The sequence below is a fragment of the Eschscholzia californica genome, unplaced genomic scaffold (genome assembly GCF_041429995.1).
Source record: "Eschscholzia californica isolate CP2 unplaced genomic scaffold, dmEscCali1.0.p SCAF_1, whole genome shotgun sequence".
NCBI lineage: Eukaryota > Viridiplantae > Streptophyta > Magnoliopsida > Ranunculales > Papaveraceae > Eschscholzia > Eschscholzia californica.
In genome coordinates, this window is record NW_028238198.1 from 38,373,279 (window position 1) to 38,389,060 (window position 15,782).

General features: G+C 37.0%; 2 protein-coding genes across 2 annotated transcripts; both read left to right on the forward strand.

Annotated features, from left to right (window-relative positions):
* Positions 1–1,697: 1,697 nt before the first annotated feature.
* On the forward strand, positions 1,698–3,299 carry LOC147566648 (CASP-like protein 2A1). Its single transcript, XM_086653153.1, has 2 exons — positions 1,698–2,181; positions 2,631–3,299. The coding sequence occupies exons 1-2, from the start codon at positions 1,819–1,821 to the stop codon at positions 2,913–2,915; spliced, it is 648 nt and encodes a 215-aa protein (XP_086509279.1). The 5' UTR covers positions 1,698–1,818; the 3' UTR covers positions 2,916–3,299.
* Positions 3,300–9,510: 6,211 nt separating this feature from the next.
* LOC147566649 (putative phospholipid-transporting ATPase 9) lies at positions 9,511–15,695 on the forward strand. The gene is made up of 10 exons (XM_086653154.1): positions 9,511–10,952; positions 11,086–12,440; positions 12,543–12,653; positions 12,743–13,108; positions 13,208–13,316; positions 13,428–13,637; positions 13,736–13,861; positions 13,976–14,074; positions 14,204–14,395; positions 14,748–15,695. The coding sequence occupies exons 1-10, from the start codon at positions 10,557–10,559 to the stop codon at positions 15,432–15,434; spliced, it is 3,651 nt and encodes a 1,216-aa protein (XP_086509280.1). The 5' UTR covers positions 9,511–10,556; the 3' UTR covers positions 15,435–15,695.
* The last annotated feature ends 87 nt before the right edge of the window (positions 15,696–15,782 follow it).

Here is a 15,782-nt window from a genome sequence, read left to right on the forward strand (position 1 = left end):
TAACAATTTCAGATTTGTTTAGATATATGGTTTTGTGCAAGTTTTTTTCTTGAATGTTTTTAACATCTGGTTTTATGCAGAAGCCTAAGGAAGATGGGAAAAGGAAAAACACAAGTGAACAGTCCAAAAAAAGTGGGTTCTTCAATGGGGAAGGAGGATAAAACTTTAAGGATTAGCCCAAGGAAAAGACCTTCCTCTGCAACACAGGAATTGCCTCCTAAAGGGCAAAAAAAAAAACAAAAGTTAGCCATTATTACACATGGCCAAGAAAATACTGAAGAGGTAAGAGAAGTCTTGGTTGATGAGTGGTTTTAATCTGTTGTTTCAAACTTTTTTTATTGGTTATACATTTGTAAATATATTTGTTTTTGAATAAATATGTTTTCAGTGGACAAAATGAGTTGTTTGCATATATTTAAATGTTCATGTCTTGTATGTTACTGTCTATTTAACGCTTCTGAATGTACTGATCATTGATTATTTGTCTGTTGCAAGGACCAACCTGTTGCTGTGCGAGGGAGAAAAAATATCGACACTAAAGAGAAAGCCATCGTGGAAGTCGATAAGAAAAAAGGGACATCAGTACAATATAAGTGTACCTTCAAATTACCAGTGGACTTAGCTTTGATGACATTCAATTGCACGGTGTTGATGATAAAAATCATGAAGATGAAGAAAACATGATGTTGATGATAAAGATCATGAAGATGAACAAAAAAGAGTGTTCATGATAAAGATGAACAGAAATAGATAGAGCCCGTTACAGGAAGGTGCAATGAAAAATGATAGTATGAAAGGAAGGTGCAATGAAGAAATCATCTACAAAGAGAAAGTTTAAAGAAAAAAATGGAAAAGAGATGAAGATAAGGAAACAATTACCTGTATTTCCGGTCGAGTTATCTTCCGGTTATCTCTTTCCTTTTCGAGATATGTTGCTGTTAAAGAGAGAGAGAGAGCCGAGAGAGGAGAGAGAGCAGAGAGATGAATATGAATCTAGAGAGAGAGAGCGGGAAAAAAATGTTGAGGAGAGGGAAAGCATTATCAGTTTATAGTGGTTGCTAGAGGGAAAGAAATCTGGGAGTTTATATATAAAGGGTAGAATAGGGATTACTTAAAATAATGGGTTCCTAGAGATGGGAAAATGCACCTAGGGATCCGAAATTGGGTTTGATATTGGTTTATTTTTAAAAATATGGGTTTTGTATGCATTATTAATCAATGCTGAGCTTAATTTGGTATTTGACCCAATTTTTTGGGTTTTTCAATAAAAAATTCTTTATATTAAGATCCAAACATTCGATGAAAATTTAATATTTCATTAGAACTACGAAATTTCTTATAAGTTATTGTGGATTCTTAGAATAGATTCTCTTACAAACAAAATCTTAAAATAGAAAAAATTTCTTACAATTATTTTTCAATACATTGTGGTTCATCTATACTATGTACTGACAGATTATCTTACATTCTGTTCAATTTTCAGTTGTAATTTTTTTATTGTACCAAAGGCTCACAAAAAAATTTCACATTGGACCTCCCAATTTTCAACAACGACCTCTACACTCATAGTATATGATTCCTCGGAAAAGAAAATCTGTACTACTGAAACTCATCCTAGCACTTAGAAATGCGTGGTTGCCAGATATTAACTCCAATTTAATGCTTTCTTATCTGCTAGCTGGTCATTCATTTACTACACTCTCTATTTTCCTTAGACACTATAATTTTACCATAAATACAAGCAAAGGGACAAGTACACAACCCAAGATTAAAGTAGTACTTCACAACAAGGGGAAAATCTAAAGATTTCAAAAGACGATGGAAAAGAGTGCTCAAGCAAGTGTTAACGGTGGTGGTGGTTTCTCCGGTGAGGGAAAAACAGTTGTTGACATGAGTAGGTCCGTTAGCGGGCAGAGGAGGGGAGAGTCGTTGCTCCGTGTTGTTCCAATGATACTATGTGTGGTGGCTCTTATAGTCATGATTAAGAATTCCATGTCTAACGATTATGGGTCGGTTTCTTATAAAGACGTTGGTAGTTTTAGGTATCTTGTATATGCTAATGGAATGTGTGCCGGCTATTCACTTCTTTCCGCTCTATACCTAGCCGGTGTCTTTTCTCGTTCTACCACCACTACCACCACTAACAAGTCTCAAGCTTGGACTGTTTTCTTGTTCGACCAGGTCAGTAGTTAATTGTTAGAATATTAAAAGATTATTATGTAAGAAACCACGGTGGTTGAAGAAATAAAAGTAAAAATTTACAGATAAATTTCTAAATATGGGGTTCCCTTCGAATATTAGTGCCATATTTTCCTTGTTTTTATACCTTTTCTTTTATCGGGTTTTCCCAAAAAATAAATTTTAGTGAGTGCCTGCATCTATTTGTAGAGAGGCCTTGTAGTAGTAGCAAACTAGCAACTGTAGCCTTCCTCGAGCAACAAAACTTTACCCCTAACTAGGTTTTTGGTAAGTTCAATTCTCATCAATTCTCGGAGTCCATTTAAGTTGGGCAATAACATGTGTGTCTCTAATCTGTCCACACTAGTGTTTAAATCTTATTGTATCTAAAATAATGAAACTTCGTACAACTTTTGTCGCTAATTTTGTTAATATTGTTGTTGTTGTTATAGGTACTTACTTATGTGATACTAGGGGCGGCGACGGCAGGGACAGAGGTGATGTTTTTAGCATATAAAGGTGATGAGGCAGTGACATGGAGCTCAGAATGTGGTGTATTTGGTGGGTTTTGCCATAAGACGACTGCAGTATTGGGGATAACATTTGGTGCAGTAGCTTGTTACTTCCTACTCTCTCTAATCTCATCCTACCGGCTCTTTACAAATTATGAAGCTCCTATTTCATACCAGGCTAAAGGGGATCACGAAAATGGAGATATGTTTAATCCCAGAGGATAAACTACTCTTAATCAATCTAATCTCTCTAGAACCCCTCGTCTCACTAAAACTTTCTTTTTCTAGTCTAGTTATACAAGAACTTGATGATCTACTTCTTCCACCGCTTGTCAAGTACTATGTATATGTCTTAAGTTGGAAATTATGAGCTCTTTTCGTGACGAGTGATGTTAGTGAACAAGAAAAATTATGAAGATTCTGAGAAGAATTTCTGTGTGTTTGTCGTGATTCGCAGTTTTGTGGAGCAGAATCGTCGCATTTTTCTTGTTCCCCGATATTTTTCTTTCGTGATGTATTCTAGTTTTGTTCCTTTCCCGTTATGGCTCTCAAGGTAGGGTCTTTTTTCTTCTAAATAAATGTCATCACCCAACTAGTCACTTTTTTTTTTATGAAGGCCCAACTAGTCACTTTACATTTCTTTCAATTTTGTGCTATGGAGTAATGTTATGCTTTGCAACAAAAAAAAAGGAGTAATGTTATGGACACCATTATTTTATCCACAATTTTAGTGTACTAAAATGGTTTTTTCGTATTTGATTTTGATAATCAGATCTTCTAAAAATTGTGAAAATAGTATGACTATATATTTGTGGTAGAGTTGTAAATGAAGGAAATAATTGTAATTGTTTTAAGAATACAATCTTTCGGGCAAAATTATGTTGAAATCCCTAATGCAAAGAATGAGAAACAAGAAAAAAGAGACAGCTTTCCTTGCTGTTGTCCAAAGGAATTGGGGGACAAGATCGTCAATACTCAATGTGTTGCAGAAGATATTATAGTATGGGCGAAAAATGGCCGAGGGGTCCAAATTTTGAGGGGTAAATCAAAGTCCAGTCTCTTTTTACCCCAAAATGAGTTTTCAGGATCCAAATGTCAGGACGCCTCATTATTTCCTGATTTTTCTTTTTTTTTTTCCCTTCTTGCTCTTGGATGGGACACTGTCACGTTTACTAACAGCGTGTCAGCATGATTGCAAGGGAACATTAAATCCCCTGCCACGGATTGGACATGAAGAACCTTCAAAAAATCGCTTTTTCTTCTCTTTCTCTTTCAAAATCTTTCAAACTACGTTCTGTTATTCCGAATTTTTGGCCGAATTCTTTTCATCCCGCCCATTTATATGTTTCAATTCCATATTCCTTTTTATTTATACACCCCAAGGTCTTAAATTTACATTCAGTTCTTATCTTCTTCAAATCTCTCTGTAAAAGTTTCTCATTCAAATCTCTCTCTAAAAGTTTTTTGTTCTTATTTATACCTGAAGGATATGATGCCTAAAGTCTGAAGGAATGGTATCCTTCCGAAGGAGTGTCCTTCGACCAAGGATGCAATGCGTGCAATTTGGCTATTAGGATCTTAATGAGCTTATTCGGAAGATCATTAGTCCGGTCCAATTAGGGGTCGTAATGCTTAGTTAGAAGCCAACTACGATCGTCGAATCAAGAGTTGATTCGCGGCTAACATAGACCGGATCCTACAAGGGTTACACAACAGAGTAATGATTTGAACGGAGAAAATTGACTAGATGGATAATGGCAAATAAGTGGATTGGATCCGTTATTGGTAAGTCCTGAAAGATTCGGAGAAGTCCGAAGAGATAAACATGTTCGGGCCCAAAAGGGAGGCCCGGAATGGCTTTAGGAAGGCCGGCCATGTGATGGCCGGCCCAGGCAATAGGGACGACCATGTGATGGCCGGCTAGGCCCCAAGTGGGCCGGCCAAGGAAGCCCATAAAGGGCTATGTTGGCCGGCCAACTTAAGTGACCCAATGGAGGGTATTTTGGGTGTTGCCTAATAATTAGGTTTATGGAATCCTAGTCTGAGTCTAATACCTCTTCTAGGGATTTCTATATATACCTAATTATACAACCTTAAGAGAGAGGCAATTCAGAGATAGAATTGTGTGTAACTGAAAGAGTTTCAAAATATACATCTCAGAGAGAGAGAGAGAAAAGGAGTTTTCTCAAGTATCTGGTCAAGAAGTAGTTCTTCATCTCAACCTTCAAGAAGGTCCTAGCTGACTGAAAGGAGGGAGTTCAAGTCATTATTCGGTGTCTCAAGTAGAGGAGCTACACTTGGAGCTCTTATCTTCCGAATACTGATCGGAATTTAGTTCGTGGGAAAGCGATTAAGAGGTAATCATCTTTCCAATCTAGTTCATTGGTATGTTCATGTATAGATCCTGGAAATAGTGTTAAACATATGATGTTTGAGATTCCGCTACCAACACTAGACAATTAGGTGTATGAGATACACTAGGTTATTCCCCATCAGTGGCATCACGAGCCGTTTGCATGAACTATCTTTGACTAGACGAATTAGATTCATACTTGAACAACTAGATATTAGTGTTTTTAATGTTTGAATAGAGATTTAAACATAAGTTTGATGAGATCAAATTAGGGTTTTGGATGAGATTCATGACCTAGAAACACTAGAAACATAGTTTTATGAAAAGAGTTTTCATAAACAAGCTTTAGGGTATTAGAATTTTGATAAAAATCATCAAAACCATGAAGATTGGTTGATGAATTGATCAAAAACAGTACCTAACAGCAGCTGGAACAAAGAAAAAGAAAAGAAACATCAGTTGGAACGATTGGATTTCCAAAAACTTTGGAAACCCTACTGGCCGGACCGGCCAGGACGCGTCCAGGACGCGTCCGGGCCGGACCAGCACGTCTCGGACAGACAGTCCGAGACAGACAGGGACACGGACTGGAAATCCCAGTCCGTGAAGGACCGGGAATCCTAGTCCGAGCTGGACTAGGAGTCCGAGACTCTCGGGTCTCGGACATCCCAGAGCGTCTAGGACGCGTCTGGGATATCCCAGTCCAACACGGACTAGGAGTCCGAGACTCTCGGGTCTCGGACGTCCCAGCGCGTGGGACACGTCTGGGACATCCCAGTCCGAGACGGAATAGGATTCCGAGACAGGAGCGTCTCGGATATCCCTGACGCGTCTGGGACGCGCTCGAGGGAACCTATTTAGAGTCTCGGTCTAGGACCAAGACACTGGACGAGTGTCCGGATGCATCCAGGATGCGTCTGGAGCAACCTGAAGCAGCTCGAATGCGACTGGAAGCTTCCGGACGCAACTCGGATGCGACCGGAGCATCCAGAAGCGTCTAGGACGCGTCTGGACGCGTCCAGAAGGCATCCCAGATAGGATGGCCTCGCCGTCTGTGCACAGAAGCGTCTGGGACGCGACTGTGGAGCACGGGTGCATCTCGGTGTAGGGATTTACACCCTTCTACTAGTGTTTATAGCGGAAATATGACATCTAATGTCTACACTAGTATTCCCAGGATCACATGCAAAACTAGTAATTAATCTAATGGAGATAGTAGATTACCTTAATCGCTTTTCCCTCGAACTAGTTGAATTGATTGAAGAAGACCAAGAGCTTCAAGTGTAGCTCCTCTACTTGGGACACGAGGAATCAATTTGATCTCCCACCTTGTTGTATAGCTAGCACACCAATGGTGGTTGGAAAAGAAGAACACCTTCTTCTTTGACTAGATTGATAGTTAATGGGAATTAGCTCACTTTCTCCTCTCTACTTGATGTGGTAGAGTAAGAAAGCTTAGAGAGAAATTCCACACCTTATTCTCTGCCCTAAGAGTGTTTATATAGAACCCTAATAAGAATCCACCTCCTTTTAGGTTTCCTAAAACACCCTTTAGAATAAGATTTAGGGAAATAGTCGAAAATAGCAACTATTGGTATTTTCTCAATTCCCTAAGGAGGAGGTGCCCAAACACCACGAAAATTGGCAGATATAATGTTTATTATATCAGAAACTAACCCTCCAAAATTCAGCCCAATCCGAGTCCTAGAAGTACCCGAACCGGTCTAGGCCCAAAAACCCTATTTTTGGCCTTTTTGTACTATCTTTGCCTAATTCCTTTTTAGGCCTATGAGATATGTTTATGGGACACTCCCATGATTATATCTCACTCCCACTAGTCATATCCTAGATCAATTTGTCACTCTTATGTGTAACCCGTTGTAGGATCCGATCGAAGTTAGCCGCGAATTACTTCGTAATTCGACGATCGTAGTTGGTCTCTAGCTACAACTCTACGATCCCTAAATCAATCGGACTTGATGATCTTCCACATCAATTGTCCTATCCGACAAATTGTTCGCATTGTCACCTTGGTCGAAGGACATCTCCTTCAACTCCTTCAGGATGATCTTCACCGTATGGTCATCGTTATCCTAGCTGACAAATTTATCGCATTGCCATCTTGGTCGAAGGACACTCCTTCGGAAGGACATCTCCTTCAGACCGAACGGCTATATCCTTCACTTTTATCCTTTTTACATGAGTAGATTTTTGTGGTCATGTATGCACCATATCAATTTCAACAAAAAAAGAAAAGTATGCACCATATCACCATATATCTTTACGTGACCGTATAATTTATTTATTATGAAATTTATGTACAAAACGAAATGCATTTAATGGATTGTCTTCATTGAGGTTTTGAAAATATGGAGTTTGTGGCATGGATCCGCGATCTATTGTGTTGTCGATCCCACGACGTGAGATGTTAACCATGTACGCTAGGATCATGTAGAGACACAAGTGCAACCCGTCTGAGATTGTTAATGCACGTAATTTGACATCAGCCATGAACTTTGGGTGCTGAAGTTTCCCACTCTCTAGCAAAAGTTCACATTTCTATAACCGTCAAGGCTCAGAGACTTATCTTGAAAAATAAATTCTCTAGGGGTATCAGGTAAAATGTAGTATGATTTGTGCTCTTATAACTTTTTCGTGCATATAAATTGTTTCCTCCAAAACTCGATTCCAAAACCTCATGGTCTTAAAATTGTACAACCACTACACCAAATGATGGTGGACAATATCTAATGACTCTTGACTCCATGTATTTTTTTTTACTTGGCGTTGAAAGATTTAGGTTTTGGATGAGGAAAATTATATACCTCCATATTTATTTATACTAGAAGAGGATTACAATGGATGGAAATAAATAACGTAAATATAGAAATAATCCTAATTCTAGTGCATCCATATCTTGGATAAATATATATATATATATATATATATATATATATGAGAATATTTCCTTTGAATTTCTTGGGTAGGAATATTTGACTTCAATACCATTTTTACCATTATTACCCTCCTGCAAATTGAACGGAGGATCAAACCAAACGTTCAATTTGGGAAATAACTTCATGAGGAGAACTTCATGATACGATTTTTCGACATATACTTCATTATAATGGATTGGTTGTTAAGAAGTTTTTGTTTGGTGTAGATAACACAAATAATCAAGTACTTTAGGACAGTGGTAACGAACAAATATGACATAATCATAACGGATCTAGAGGTCATTTAATAAAAAGGTTGCACTTAGTGAGCATAACCACTCTAGGTTCAGAGGCCTATGGCAACAAGATTGCACTTGGTGAACATAATCACAACGGATTCAGAGGTTCATTGCAAAAATAATCAGCGTCAAAACTGAGGTAATAATCAACGTCCGAGAAGATTTCCCAACTGGCAAGAAACAAAATAACTGCTCCTGCCAAAACTACCCCCTTTTACGATTCTTTTATGGTACCAATTTTCCACCAGCACATAACTAACTTGAATAATAAACTATTAACATGAACCGAGTAACACTATGAAGATCATCCTGAATATCTTTCCTTAGATTGATTATGATCTATTTACTAGCAACAAGTATATAATTATTATCCAAACTACGATTTGTTGAATCAAATATAATGAGAATACTAAAAAAAAGTTAGGATATTGACCCAATTTAATTGAAACTGATAAAGAAAAATAAAATCAATGATTTCGGCGGACGATAGTCATTGAAGCAGCTACCGCCGCCGGTTAAGCGGAAGTAAAATATGATCGAAACTATACTCGTTTGAGTTTTCTAGGCTCGGATACCATGAAAGATTTAGGTTTTAGATGAGGAAAACCATATACCTCCATATTCATTTATACTAGAAGAGAATTACAATGGATGGAAATAAATAACGTAAATATAGAAATAATCTTAATTCTAGTGCATCCATATCTTGGTGATATATATATATATATATATATATATATATATGAGAATATTTTATTTGAATTTCTTAGGTAGGAATATTTGACTTGAATACCCTTTTTACCATTATTAGGCGTACCATTACACAGATCATAAGAGTATTTCTAATGAAAAACTCAAACACTAAAAAGCTTAAAGTGCCACATAGGATTCTTTTTAGAATTTCTCTTTAAAACCATCTCCAATGCAAAACTCAACATGCATGAATCTCTAAAGGATAATGCTATTCGGACTCTCAAAGTGTCGAAGGAGACCCGAAAGCAGGCACTTTGAGAGTCTGGGTTTGTAAACCACTTTTGCTTTGGTCAAAGTGGTTTACAACCACCTTTACCACCCGAACTCTTAAAGTGCCTGCTTTCGGGACTTCTTCGCCACTTTGAGAGTCTGGGTAGCATTATCCATCTCTAATATGATGAGTCAAAATTTATTTTTGTTCAGATGACACTCTAATTTAGAGTACCCTCTTAAAGATCTAAGTGGCATATGAGCAAATCAATTAATTTTGCAATCAAAATATTAAGTTTTAGAATTTCTCTCGAGTGTGACATTAGAGAAAGTTTTGTGATAGAGTATCTCTAAATGGAGATGTACCAAAGAGATCATTTAGATCTAATTTTCACACTTTGACACCTAAGATATTTAGATTTTATTTAGTCTTTCATGGGAGATGTTCCAAGCATGGATGTGTAAATCCTTGAGATTCTTTGTAAAAGAAAATTAGTAGTACTCATGTGTTTCCTTTCCCTCTCTCTTCAATCCAAAGTCTTTAACATCCACAATTCTTTACTCTCTCTCTCTCTCTCTCTCCTTCCTTGAATTTTCACTAAAATTGCAGAACAAGAAACCAAAAACGGATTTTTAAAATGTCAATTTTGTTTTATATATGTATGATTTTCTCCCCCGAAAATTCAACATTCTAAGTTATGAACCTTCTCACACTCTTTTATAATTTTGGATGTAATTATTAGTTTTTTTTTATTTTCTATGGAGTTGAATATTAGGGGAGTTAGTTGAATTTTCTTTCGGGTAGTGTTAGTTTGTTTTCTAGAAAAATGGAAGTTGTTGATCTTTGAATTTTGTTAGTATTATATTAGCTAGCGCGTAAACCAGTCAAAAGGGGAGGAAAGAGATTTGGTCTTAAAACTCTATTCAAAGCTTTCAGCCCTCATGTTAATATAAGACACAATAAGTCAATAATGGAAACTTTTGTCTTTTATCTTCATTTATTATAACTAATTAGTTTCTTCAATTTCTCATTTCTAATCAGTGGGTTTCGTAGTTAAGATAGTTTATATCTCTGGGTCATTTTCAGATTCTTAATTAGGTGGTTTTGGTGGTGGTGCTGGTGGTGTTCAAACTCTCTCTCTTCTGCTTTCTCTATACTGATTTCTTAGGTTAAGTTTTAGAGTTTTGGAGACTTGGGTAGGATCCCTTTTCTGAGATTTTGATCTCTTTCAAGCAATTTCTGTGTATTTAATACTTTTTGAAGTCTGGGTTTATCTTCAATTTGGGGGATAAAGTTTATCAGAGTGAGAAAATCATGGCTGGTGGTAGAAAAAAGAAGCTACAATTAAGCAAGATTTATGCATTTTCATGTGGAAAATCTTCTTCATCTAAAGAAGATTATTCACAAATTGGAGGTCCTGGTTTTTCTAGAGTTGTTTTCTGTAATGAACCATACAGTTCTGATTCAGAAACTCATAGTTATCAAAGTAATTATATTAGAACTACTAAATATACACTTGCTACTTTTTTACCTAAATCCATATTTGAACAATTCAGAAGAGTAGCAAATATATATTTCTTAATTGCTGCTGGTTTATCTTTCACACCTCTTGGTCCTTACTCCCCAATTAGTGCTGTTCTTCCTCTTGTTCTCGTAATTAGCGCGACCATGGTTAAAGAGGCTATCGAAGATGTCAAACGAAAACAACAGGTATTCATTTTATTCATCTTTGTTGAACTTTATAGTTACTACTAGTTGTGTTTCATTTGTAGTTAATGGAAAGCTTGATTAATGATATTTTAGTTTGGGTTTTAACGATATTTCGTATTTTGATATATTGAAGGACAATGAGATTAATGGTAGAACGGTTAAAGTACATCTCAACAATGGCGTTTTCGATTATACTACATGGAAAAATCTTAGAGTTGGAGATGTTGTAAAAGTTGAAAAGGATCAGTTCTTTCCGGCAGACCTTCTTTTGCTTTCATCAAGTTATGAAGATGCCATATGTTATGTCGAGACGATGAACCTTGATGGAGAGACGAATTTGAAGGTTAAACAAGCATTGGAGGTAACTTCAGGTTTAATTGAGGATTCTAGCTTCAAAGATTTCAAGGCAACGGTTAAATGTGAAGACCCGAATGCTAACTTGTATACTTTTGTTGGAAGTATGGATATCGAAGAGAGACAATACCCTCTTATGCCTCAACAACTTCTCCTTAGAGATTCAAAACTTCAGAACACAGATTACGTGTATGGGGTTGTTATCTTTACGGGTCATGACACGAAAGTTATGCAGAACTCGACAGAACCTCCGTCCAAAAGAAGCAAAGTTGAGAGGAAGATGGACAAGGTTATCTATTTTTTGTTTTCTATCTTAGTTTTGATGGCTTTTGTTGGATCAGTTGTGTTTGGAATTACAACGAAAGAGGACCTTCATAATGAAATTATGAAAAGATGGTATCTTAGACCGGAAGAAACGACAGTTTACTATGATCCTAAGAGAGCAACAATTGCCGCAATTCTGCATTTTCTAACAGCGTTGATATTGTACGGCTACTTCATCCCGATTTCCTTGTATGTATCTATCGAAATCGTGAAAGTTTTACAGAGCATTTTTATCAACAATGATTTAAAGATGTACCATGAAGAGACAGACAAGCCTGCACATGCCCGGACTTCGAATTTGAATGAGGAGCTCGGCCAAGTTCACACAATACTTTCTGATAAAACAGGAACTCTGACTTGCAATTCTATGGAATTCATCAAGTGTTCTATTGCTGGAAAAGCTTATGGTCGTGGGGTTACAGAAGTTGAGAGATCAATGGCGAGAAAGAATGGATCGCCATTAGCTCGTGAAGTGGTGGTAGATGATGATGACGTAATAGTGGATCCGACAGATTATAAACAATTGATTAAAGGGTACAATTTTGTTGATGAAAGGATAGTTAATGGAAGATGGACTAAAGAACCTCGTGCAGATGTCATTCAGAAATTCTTTCGTTTGTTGGCTATCTGTCACACTGCTTTACCAGAAGTGGATGAAGAAACAGGAAAAATTTCTTATGAAGCTGAATCACCAGATGAAGCTGCTTTTGTGATTGCAGCTAGAGAACTTGGCTTTGAATTCTACAAAAGAACACAGACATCCATCAGTCTACGAGAATTTAATCCCATTTCTCGGACAAAGGTTGAAAGGTAAGTTCTTACGTGACAATACAATCTTTTCTTGAATAATCCTTATGCATATAAATTTACTATGTTTGTGAATGAGTATCTAAATTTTTTGACTTTTTGCAGGTCATATCAGATTTTGAACTTCTTAGAATTCAATAGCACAAGAAAGCGAATGTCTGTGGTAGTTAGAGACGAAAATGGGAAGTTATTACTACTCAGTAAAGGAGCTGACAGGTTTGTAATTTGTGTCATTAACTTTGAAGTTTATTCTCATGTCATATTTCATTGTGTTATAATACTTGCTATATAATTTCCTCGTGCAGTGTTATGTTTGAAAGGCTCTCGAAGGATGGGAGGGAGTTTGAAGAGAAAACTTTAGAGCATATGAATGAATATGCTGATGCTGGTCTGAGAACCTTGCTACTTGCATATCGTGAGCTTGACGAGGAAGAATACAAAAAGTTCAATGAGGAATTCAATGTGGCCAAGAACTCGGTTAGTGAAGATCGGGAGGCAATGGTTGATGAAGTTGCAGAGAAGATAGAGAAAGACCTTATTCTTCTTGGTGCTACTGCGGTCGAAGACAAACTCCAAGACGGCGTTCCTGAATGCATTGACAAACTTGCTCAAGCCGGCATCAAGATATGGGTTTTAACGGGAGATAAGATGGAGACTGCCATCAATATTGGGTATGCCAAAATATACTGCTACACGACACTTGAAAATTTGTTTTATCTGTTGGTTTTATCATCTGGTCCACATTTCTTACTTGAACATAATTTTTGCAGGTTTTCGTGTAGTTTGCTTAGACAAGGAATGAAGCAGATAATCATCAACTTGGAGACTCCAGACATTAAGGCCTTAGAGAAAGAGGGCGACAAATCGGCAATCAGAAAGGTTAGAATTTAGTTTTCTGATATTCATTATACACACCTTTGAAAAAATAAATCATTGTTTCTTTTATTTGAATATTTCGTCCTTACGGGTTATTAATTATTCGGTTTTCAGGCTTCAAAAGAAAGTGTAATACGTCAAATTACCGAGGGAAAGACACTAATCACCTCCTCTAGTGGAAGCTCAGATGCATTTGCATTGATTATCGATGGAAAATCACTTGCTTATGCTCTAGAAGACAACGTAAAAAACTTGTTTCTAGAGGTAGCAGTTGGATGTGCATCTGTGATTTGCTGTCGTTCATCACCGAAGCAGAAAGCACTTGTAAGTTCACCTACTTCAACAATTTCCGAACGAGAATCTCAAAACTTTAAATTAGTGAATGATTTAATAGAAGAAATTACTAAGATAAACTGATGCAGGTCACTAGATTGGTGAAAACTGGAACTGGTAAAACAACATTAGCCATTGGAGACGGAGCTAACGACGTCGGTATGCTTCAAGAAGCAGATATTGGAGTTGGTATCAGTGGTGTTGAAGGAATGCAGGTTAGTTCAACCAAGATATGCAAATATTTTGTTGTTCGAAAATGTAGTTTCACCGTTTGATTCATTTATTTGGTCTAATTTCTAAACTTTCTTTCTGTTCATTGAAACTTTCAGGCAGTCATGTCAAGTGACATTTCAATTGCTCAATTTCGATATTTGGAGCGTCTTTTGCTAGTGCACGGACATTGGTGTTATAGAAGGATCTCATCAATGGTAAATTCATCATACTCTGAACTTGAAAATTTGAAATTCTGTAAATTAGATCAAATCTTTTCGGATCGATCTTGTATCTTAACTAGATAGAAAATGTATGTCGCTAATGTTTTCCCTTGCTTATGTCAGATATGCTACTTCTTCTACAAGAATATCGCATTTGGTTTTACTCTATTCTTGTACGAGGCTTACGCTTCCTTCTCTGGTCAAGCTGCTTATAACGATTGGTTCATGTCATTCTATAATGTCTTCTTCACATCACTTCCTGTTATTGCTTTGGGTGTTCTCGATCAAGATGTCTCGGCACGGTTTTGTCTAAAGGTATGTCTAAAAGTACTAGTAAATGATACAAATATAATCTACAGGGCATCTCCGCTTATTCCGAATTTGTTTGAGCTAGATGTTCAAAAATCAACATGATACTGGAGTAGGCCCACACATATAGATTCACGTGCTTTACGCTACCCGACAAAAGACATATGTCAGGCTCAAACAACGCCAAATGTTAGGATGTGTGAGAATAGTCCCACATCGACAAAAGGAAGTCTTATGATATAAAAATAAAAAACAATTGGTTTTAAGTTAGATGCCCACAAAATTAGCAGTAAAAACAATTAAACTGATATTAAACATTCAAAACTGATTATAGTTTCATTTTTATTTGGTTTCTCAGTTTCCCCTACTATACCAAGAAGGGGTGCAAAATGTCCTATTCAGCTGGCGTCGAATTCTGACCTGGATGTTGAATGGGATTTGCAGCGCCATTATGATCTTCTTCTTCTGTATAAAAGCACTCGAATATCAGGCATTCCGAAGAGGTGGGCAAGTCGTTGGCTTTGAGATTCTTGGAGCAACCATGTATACATCTCTAGTCTGGGTTGTTAATGTCCAAATAGCACTGTCAATTAGTTATTTCACCATGATTCAACATATCCTCATATGGGGTAGTATCGTCTTATGGTATCTCTTCCTATTAGCTTATGGGGCAATGTCTCCTACAATATCCACAACAGCCTACCAAGTCTTTGTGGAGGCATTAGCACCATCACCTTCTTACTGGCTCGTCACGCTCTTCGTTACGATTGCTACTCTCATTCCATATTTCTTATATTCTGCGGTTCAGATGAGATTCTTCCCCATGTACCACGGAATGATTCAATGGTTAAGATGGGAAGGACAAACAGATGATCCTGAGTATTGTCAAATGGTTCGACAGAGATCACTTAGACCTATAACTGTTGGTTTCACAGCAAGACGAGAAGCAAAAGCAAATCGACTAAAAGAGAAGAAATTCCTTCATAAAACAAGAGTTGCTTGTGCCAGAGATTCCGTGGATATAACTGTTAAGTCAAAACCGTAAATACTTCAATTCATACTAGCAGGGACGTATCTGTAACTCAAAAATAGTCGTTGTGTTTGTAATTATTGTAGTTATTGTTGTAATAATTGGTAGGAATGGGGACTGGACTGCAGATGCAGTAGTCCCTAAATTATACATGTAAATTCTGAGTATAGTCTGATCTAGAGAGGGTCCATCAGATCTGTCTTTTTTTCTTCATTCAATTCCCATCCTCTTGTATCTTTGTTGATTTGTATATGAATACATAATGTTCAAGAAAAATTTGTCCATTCGGAAATTATTTAACTCGACGATCTTATTCAGCCAACCGGCTCTACCTTTAGTGAACTGTGACATTTAACCTATTTA

What these genes read in the sequence shown, in the direction of transcription:
- LOC147566648 (XM_086653153.1), top strand. Translation starts at nt 1,819, where the DNA reads ATGGAAAAGAGTGCTCAAGCAAGTGTTAACGGTGGTGGTGGTTTCTCC. An exon ending in CTGTTTTCTTGTTCGACCAG is followed by an intron (nt 2,182 to 2,630) that starts GTCAGTAGTTAA and finishes TTGTTGTTATAG; the next exon opens with GTACTTACTTATGTGATACT.
- LOC147566649 (XM_086653154.1), top strand. Translation starts at nt 10,557, where the DNA reads ATGGCTGGTGGTAGAAAAAAGAAGCTACAATTAAGCAAGATTTATGCA. An exon ending in GAGACTGCCATCAATATTGG is followed by an intron (nt 13,109 to 13,207) that starts GTATGCCAAAAT and finishes TAATTTTTGCAG; the next exon opens with GTTTTCGTGTAGTTTGCTTA. An exon ending in ACAAATCGGCAATCAGAAAG is followed by an intron (nt 13,317 to 13,427) that starts GTTAGAATTTAG and finishes TTCGGTTTTCAG; the next exon opens with GCTTCAAAAGAAAGTGTAAT.